The sequence below is a fragment of the Solanum tuberosum genome, unplaced genomic scaffold (genome assembly GCF_000226075.1).
Source record: "Solanum tuberosum cultivar DM 1-3 516 R44 unplaced genomic scaffold, SolTub_3.0 scf00682, whole genome shotgun sequence".
In the NCBI taxonomy this organism is placed as follows: Eukaryota; Viridiplantae; Streptophyta; class Magnoliopsida; order Solanales; family Solanaceae; genus Solanum; species Solanum tuberosum.
This window is the reverse complement of record NW_006239635.1, coordinates 59,239-67,076: the sequence shown is the minus strand read 5'-3', so window position 1 is coordinate 67,076 and position 7,838 is coordinate 59,239. Positions and strand designations below refer to the sequence as shown.

At 31.7% G+C, this 7,838-nt stretch overlaps 1 protein-coding gene across 1 annotated transcript; it reads right to left on the bottom strand.

Annotated features, from left to right (window-relative positions):
- Nucleotides 1–965: 965 nt before the first annotated feature.
- On the bottom strand, nt 966–5,535 carry LOC102588140 (uncharacterized protein At3g49720-like). Its single transcript, XM_006367025.2, has 7 exons — nt 5,382–5,535; nt 4,111–4,239; nt 3,107–3,146; nt 2,879–2,917; nt 1,968–2,342; nt 1,772–1,827; nt 966–1,401 (listed from the first exon to the last, which is right to left on the bottom strand). The coding sequence occupies exons 2-7, from the start codon at nt 4,219–4,221 to the stop codon at nt 1,249–1,251; spliced, it is 774 nt and encodes a 257-aa protein (XP_006367087.1). The 5' UTR covers nt 4,222–4,239; nt 5,382–5,535; the 3' UTR covers nt 966–1,248.
- Nucleotides 5,536–7,838: the final 2,303 nt, after the last annotated feature.

The window sequence follows — 7,838 nt, the reverse complement described above, 5'->3', positions numbered from 1 at the left end:
TAATAATATTAATGAATTTACTATTTCAAAGAATAATAAAATGAAATTAATTATCTATGTATTTTGAAAATCCTCAATTACTCCTCTAATTAAGGAAATCAGTTACAACCAATTAATTTAAATAAATAAATTTTGTATCTTAATTTTAAAATTCGGCAGATACATGTATCTCATGAATTCAGACTCATGTATCCAAAACATGAAATATGGTACAGGAAGCAATATTTGAAACTATTGAGAATCTTAATAATTAAGAATTAAACTAGTGGAATTTATGTGGTTTGCCCTTTTTTTTTTCTATGTTCTTTTGGAGGTTCCTTAAAAAGATAAAAAGAAAATAATTCTCTCCAAATTATTTAAGGTGACTGTACAAATCCATTTATTCACCACTTTTACATTGATCTTTATGAGAAAAATAGATTTGGTGAAATATTTCAACTTAGAAAACCTCAAAAATTATAAATAACCTACAAAACTTCTTTTACAGGCTTTTTTTAGTAATCTTTTTAGCAGAAATCTATATTTTTACATATAATAAATCTGAAAAAGAATATTTTCTTTATTCAAATAATAGGAAGACAAGAGATCTCATTTACTTTCCCGAGTCTAGAAAAGGTTTTTATGAATACAGTGCATTTCTTAGTGCAGATCGACATTGGGTTCCTTGCTATAGACTCCCAAGAAAAAATACACCAAATTTCTAACAAATTAGCCCTGCAGCAAATCAATGTGTCACTACGAAAATAGATAAAGTGATTGTTTATAAACCAAGCTCTTGTGGAGCATTCGGAAATCATTAAAAACCAACACCCAAATACAAATTAACGACTCCCCAGTAGACAAATAGTACCCGGATTAATCGAATAAGCAATTATTTCACATAACCTGGATTGGATATTTTAATGCCAGTAAGAAACTCAGAATTATAAGCAAATAATTAACTTCAGACGAACCAGAGAGCACAATATGACAAAAGAATCATAAATTACTTATTGATCTTAGCTTATACAGTACTAATTCTCAAACAATGTTTTTGGTCTGGACATGCTAAAACCAGCTATGTTTGCAGCTACAAGGAGTAATATCAATTGACAGCAAGCTCCTAGCCTATTATACAATACTTGTGAAACCTATCATACAGAAACAACTTCCTCCAACAAAAATTGTCAACTTTTCAACACTTGGAGCATGTCATTTAATACAGCTGAAGACGCTTGGCTTCTTTTAAACAGAGATAGTGTTTTATTATCAAAGAAGTGGCTTGAGGTGGAAAACTTGGCAGGCTGGCTTGTAAGACCTCTTGGCTGCTGCTTGTTCAAATTTCTTAGTTACAGGTTCATTCTCTTCTAAGCTGGTTTGAATGAAAAATCTAATCCACCAGGATGAGCTCCGCAATTTGGCCTACATAGAGAGAAAAATAAGCAACGTAAAGTTTATATGCTTTGTAAAAGAAGAGAACAGGATTAAATTAGCCAACACCATTACTCTCTGCAATGTGAGAAGTTAGGCATTATCAGCAAATAGAGGATCCCATGTAATTAAAAGCCAAGACTCTTACTATAAATAGCTAATCATGACTCCATTATTGTGCAATTGAACCATCGGTATTCAATCTCAAGGAAACATCAATTACAGTAGCTATAATATTTTGAAAAACCTTTTAGATACTTGAACAAGTCAAGTTGCATGGATCGGAACTGGGGAGTTATAGATGAATAATCATCATCAAATTTTAATTATGCACTACAAAAAGATCAGATCATTGACTTACTGGCCGGCCAAATTTTGACAGCTCCGCCCCTTTAACCTTTTGCTGACCAGGGTAACCTAAAAAAACACTCCAATACTTTAGATAAATGTCGAGTGGATCTTATTAACCCTACCTCAGTTTTACATCACCAGTTCTAAAATGAAAACCAGCTGATCCATTTAAACAAAATTTAAGGACCAAAGTTCTTAGTGTTTACCAGATAAAATAACTAAACCATCAGCAGCCACCCTTGCCAACTCTGGAAGAGTTCTGTTAAGGTATCTTGGAGACAAGTAATCCACTGCATCAGATACTATGACTAGAGAGAACGACTTTGAACGGTAGGGGAGAGGAAACTTAATATCGGCTACTCGAACAATCCCTTTGTGAACAAGAGCCTTGCAGTTGCTATCAGTTTCATCTAAATCATATGGTTCAATTCCCCAAGCTTCAGTATCCTCTTCTTTTAATAACTTAGAGACCACTGAACAAGTGTCAGGGCCTACGTGCAACACTTTCCGCATGTTATCCCCATATGCTTTCTTCAGTACAGGTAATGCTCTGTGAAGCTCCGCTGTGCATGAAGTACCACCTAACAAAATTGTAAGCGAAACAAAAACAATATAAAGTCCAACGCCAAACATCTATGACAATAACTGAAATCTTCCTTTGCCAGCAATAACGAAATAATTAAGGAACAGAGAAACTAACAAATAATGTTTGGCTAAGCATTTCTTAACAGCCAGTAAGATTAACATTGACAAATTCCAAGTAGTTACACCAAGCACACATTATATAAATGAGAAATCAAGCCTTTCTTACAAATACCATGTCATGGATCTACTTGCGGTGAAAGACTTCAAGCATTCAAGAGAACAGAAGAAAATATGAAGAATGTTATTTTTCCCACGTAACAATACACCTAGAGAATCACATCAGCAAGATCATCGCTATGCTCTAATTACAGACTCTTGGTTATATTTTTATTTTATTTTTTTCGATAAGGAATACTCTAATTGCAGTCTTTTCTATCAGTTCCATTGGAAATAGGAAAACTTCCTAGCAACTGGGTCATATGCTGTCATGCCAGCAAAAATGCAAATTTGATTCAGTTACATAGATGGTTACCTTCAAGTCTACTAAAAGCATCTGCTGCACTTTTTCCACCTATCAGAGAAAACAGTAAAGGGTTCATTATTAAGAAGGCATATAACAGAATAATCATGTGCAATAATCTTAGAAAATAATGATAGAGGATATACTCATCCAGAATCATATGATCAGGAGATTATATGATAACATGAACAACTGCTTAGACAGCACATAATCATTGTAAAGAAATATATGGCTACGTACCTGAACTATGATATACGTACCCAATGATCAGCAATGCACCCTGAAATTTACATAAAAAGTGATCATATCAATGGCTATTATAGGATTGGGATTATTTAACAAGATCCAAAAATTAAGAAAATCAAGACAGACACACCATCAAATAGCAACATTTTATGAATACTTAACACTGAAAAGGAAACGGAAATGCCTAGGCAATAAGAAAAATGAGCTCTCATCAATGGTAAAAGGCCCATGAATGGAATGATAGCATGCTGATTCAAGAAGAGTAGAAATGAAAATATATATGTGGAATAACATATATCTAAGTAAGACAGATGTATTTCACCATCAGGTAAGGTAGCATCTACTTTGAATGGCACTAAGCATAGGAGATTGAGAACCTTATGCCAATTAAATCAAGTACTAAGTCCTATGTCATTGAAGGGATTTTGCTAGTTCCTCATGAGATTGCTTTACATTAAACCATACAAGACAAGACCTCAGTTATATCGCCTTCTTTGACCCTACTTTTCTGTTTCTGCTTTAGCTTCTCAGTTTTAGGGATGAATTGATTGGATACACATAGAGAAGAGCTTGCATGACAATAAACATTTAAAAGGCATATTCATAAGTAGTTCCCTAGTAATTGTGCTGCTTCATAGCAAGTCTCTTCAGTTATCCCCCAAAAAACCTATAATAAGCGGCCCTTCTCCAACAAAGATTTGAGAATATGACAGTTCTTCATGATTTTGCTTATCTTGAAAATGAACTCTAGTTCCAATTGCATTGTTACAGGTACCATGTAATTGACTGTATAGTTAAAAATGTGCTTGCAAGGAAGTAAATCCTTTTAAAGAGAACAGTAAAGTTGCAGATTCTTTGTTGTTACTCTGCTATTATGATGAAATTAATTTCCTTATGATTTTCTACATAACCAAACCCTTCATATGAAAAAATGTCAAACTTTATTAGTAATAAGTACATATCAAAGGGAAATAATAACAAAAGAGATTGGCATTTACCACAACAAGTCCTAAGGACAATAAAGGAGATGGACGTGATTTGGGGTGAAAGGAGCCCACAAATGGAATGCTCCCAGTATCTGCAAAACGGCGAGCTGGCCTTCTTGACATATTGACGAGTAGTAATAACTGTAGCATATACAACATATTTACAAGTTAATAAAAAGGTTATGATTGCTGTTCAAAGTATTGTTATTTCAGTTGATGAGTACAGCAATATAATTGGCACTAGGCAAAAAGAGATGTGTGGTATAAGATGTCTTCTGATAAGATTGGAGATTTAAGATGGAGTAATAATAAGCATTATATGAAAAAATTGTTGTATATTGTACAAATCGCGATAGAAGAATTTGACAGTGGAAATGACTTGATAATAGTAACTCCCCTATGCCAAGATACTTTTACCATTTAGTAGTACTGAAAGGCACAACAAGCTTGGTTCTTTGTAACAGTATACATAAGCAGATGGAAATAGATCATTTAAAAATTCTCTCTTCACCTGTAACTTTCTTGGCTTCGGAAATGTTCAAATTTCATACAGGACATTCACAATATAGGAACAACATGCTAATAGATCCACATCTATTAGATCTAGAGATGAACACTATTCATTACGGTAGTTCAAAGTTGTTATTATCCAAATCATGGCAGACATAGTAGTTGCACACTGGGAACCATATACAGAACTGATATTTTTAGAAATGGGTGCAGTGCTACTCTGCAAAGTAACTTAAAATCTCGGATCCGCCTCTTTCTAACATGTCTACTATTATAACATTGGAGTGGAATCTTCTAAAGTAGAAATTTATCCCAAGAAAATCTTATTGTAGCAAGAACATCCACCAAAAATAGAAAAAAAGAAAGGAGAGAGGATCCTCTAAGTCTCTGCCTAAACAAGGAAAGGTTAACAACTTAAACAAAGCTTGTATTAAAATCAAACTTAATAAACTAAAAACTAATCCAGTTTCTCTATACATAGCCATTGTAATTCAAAATTAAACTAAATTGCAGCTCTTTTACCAAATTGTAACTGTTCCATGTGCTTCAAATAGTAGTGAATCTTCAGAATATCAACATTCAGCAAAGAATTAAACTACATTAAAACCTAGAAATACACGAACACGCTTCGAAGATAGTTAACCTTCGGAATGAAATTATGAATGAACTGAACATACTCGAACTACATTAACTGCATAAACATAGAACTAAAGACTTCAACTGTATGAAGTGGGTAACAATGGAGGAATAATCGGGTCGGGTAATGGAGATACCTGGGTTGAAAGATGAGTGTGAAGTGAGATCGAGATCTTGAGGATGAAGGTGGGATCTGGATCTGCTTGCTTTGGTTTTACTAGTAGTAACTGTGTCGTCTGTGTTGAGGAATCTTTAGAGGGAAAAATAAAAAAACTTCTTCAACTTTATGCCATAGATAATGTTTTTTTTTAGTACTATCTTTTATTTAATTTAACATATGGAGATTATGGGCCTGTGTGGATCATTATCGGGTTAGGAATTATGGCCCGGTAACAGTTCAAAACTCGGTGGAATGTGACATATCGGCCCAACACTGGGCCTTGATTAAAATGCTGAGGTTCGGAGTTCCTAGATAGTCAATTGTAAATTGAAATACACGAAAATTATGCTTATTTTGGTGGATCGATTGTTTTTTACATATTCTTTACTCTTCAAATTAACAAGTTTTTGTCTCTTCGAATGTCCCTCTGGACCAACAAGGGATAATTAGATATAAATCTACAAATTTATTTTCTTTGATAAGATAGAAACACTGACTGTAATAATAAAACTGAATTAATAGATAATATTGAGTTGCATGATGTTAATTCAAACTTTTTTCAAAGAGTTTTTTTGCATAAAAAAATGTACAAATATAATGGATTATCGTCAGATTGCAAAAATAATAATAATAATATTAATGATTATCGTCAGATTGATGATTCTAGATGATTGCGAAAATAATAATAATAATGATAATTAAAATATCAATACAAATTAGAGGTTAGAAGTAGACATTTTCCTTGACATGCATACTTCATATCGAGAGTATTTTTTAAATTTTGTATCTCTGTCAATGTATCTATTTTAAATTTCACCTCATCGTCAACGTATCTACTTCATGTCGAGAGTATTTTTGAAATTTCAATGTCTAATCTTTAAATGTGCTTTACAAATATTTTTTCGTTGATAGTTTCATTCCAAGTCAATAAAAAATTCTTTATCAAATAAGTATGACGTAACATGGATAAAAAATATTGATAACATCATTAAATACTTGTCAAATAAGAAAGTGTGTCACTTTTTTTTGGAATTGATAAAAAAAAAAAGCATCTTACATAAATTGAAAAAAAAAGTATTTAAATAAGATCATTTTTAATATGATTTATTAAATCCATACTAACACAACTTTACATCTAGTGGCAATTATAGGCAGAGCCGGACCCATCCCTCTAGGTGGGGTGCACGTGCACGTGCATGCGGTAACTTTAGAAAAAAATATGTGTATATGTATATTTATTTTGAAAAAGGGTCATAAATTAAAATATAATTAATAGTGCACCATGTAAAGCATATAAGTGTCATTATGCTGCAGGTACAAGCTAGAAAATCTACCCGCGAGACCTGAGTTTGAATCCAGCTAGAGTGTTATTTTACTTGGTAGGCTAGTCAAATTGTACGTGATAGACTCGAAGATAAAAGAGAATAAATTTGGATTTTATTAATAGTACGTGATGATTTTATTTGAACAAGATCAAAGATGCGATATTTATTTTACTCAAAATTGGATCTCTTTAGTCTTTACCATATATTCTTCCGGATATTTATTTTCTGACACCGGCTTAAAGCACTAATTATAATGGCATTGCCGAATGCCGACGCATAATCTAAAATTATACGGAGAAGTAGGTCGAGAACAATAAATGCAAAAAACATAAATTCCATCTAACTTCATTTGTGATGTAATGACCTATTAATTGATTTTGAGAGTGTTTAGATTGATTTAAAAAATGTATTACTCATTTTTATTTGTCACTTATTTTTAAAATAGATTTTTATTTTTATTTATTATTTTTGACATATCAAGAAAAGATAATTATTTGTTTTTATATTTTACCCTCAACATTAAATACTTATTTTCCAAATCATTTTCGAAGACATCATTTAGGAGATAGTTTGGTAAAATATCTATATCATTAATTATTTTCTTAATATGTGTGTCAAGTCAAAATGTGACAAGTAAAAATGAACGGAGGGGGTAGCTTTTAAGTCTAAAATAAAATAAAAATTCAAACTTAAATGACTTAAAGTCAAAAAATAAAAATGTTGGGGAGACCTACTTTTGATTTTTAACTTATTTTAAGTCATTTTAAACTTAAAATTAACCTAGCCAAACGCTTCCTAATTTATTTCAAGTCATTTTAAACTTATTTTAAGTTATTTTTATATTTATCAAACATTTTCATTAGTCAAAAACTGACTTAAACGTATATTTTACCAACTTTTAAGTTAATCCAGACACCCTCTTAACTAGCTCGTATTATTTTTAATTGTCTTTCAAAATAATCTTTCTATTTTTACCTTCATTAAATATGTTATTGTTTAACTTTTATGAACTCATTGAGATATGTAATAATTTGTCCGTTAATTAATTACTTCTATTAAATTTAAATTTGGCAAGTAACCAAACATGTCATTTTAATTATTATTTTTCA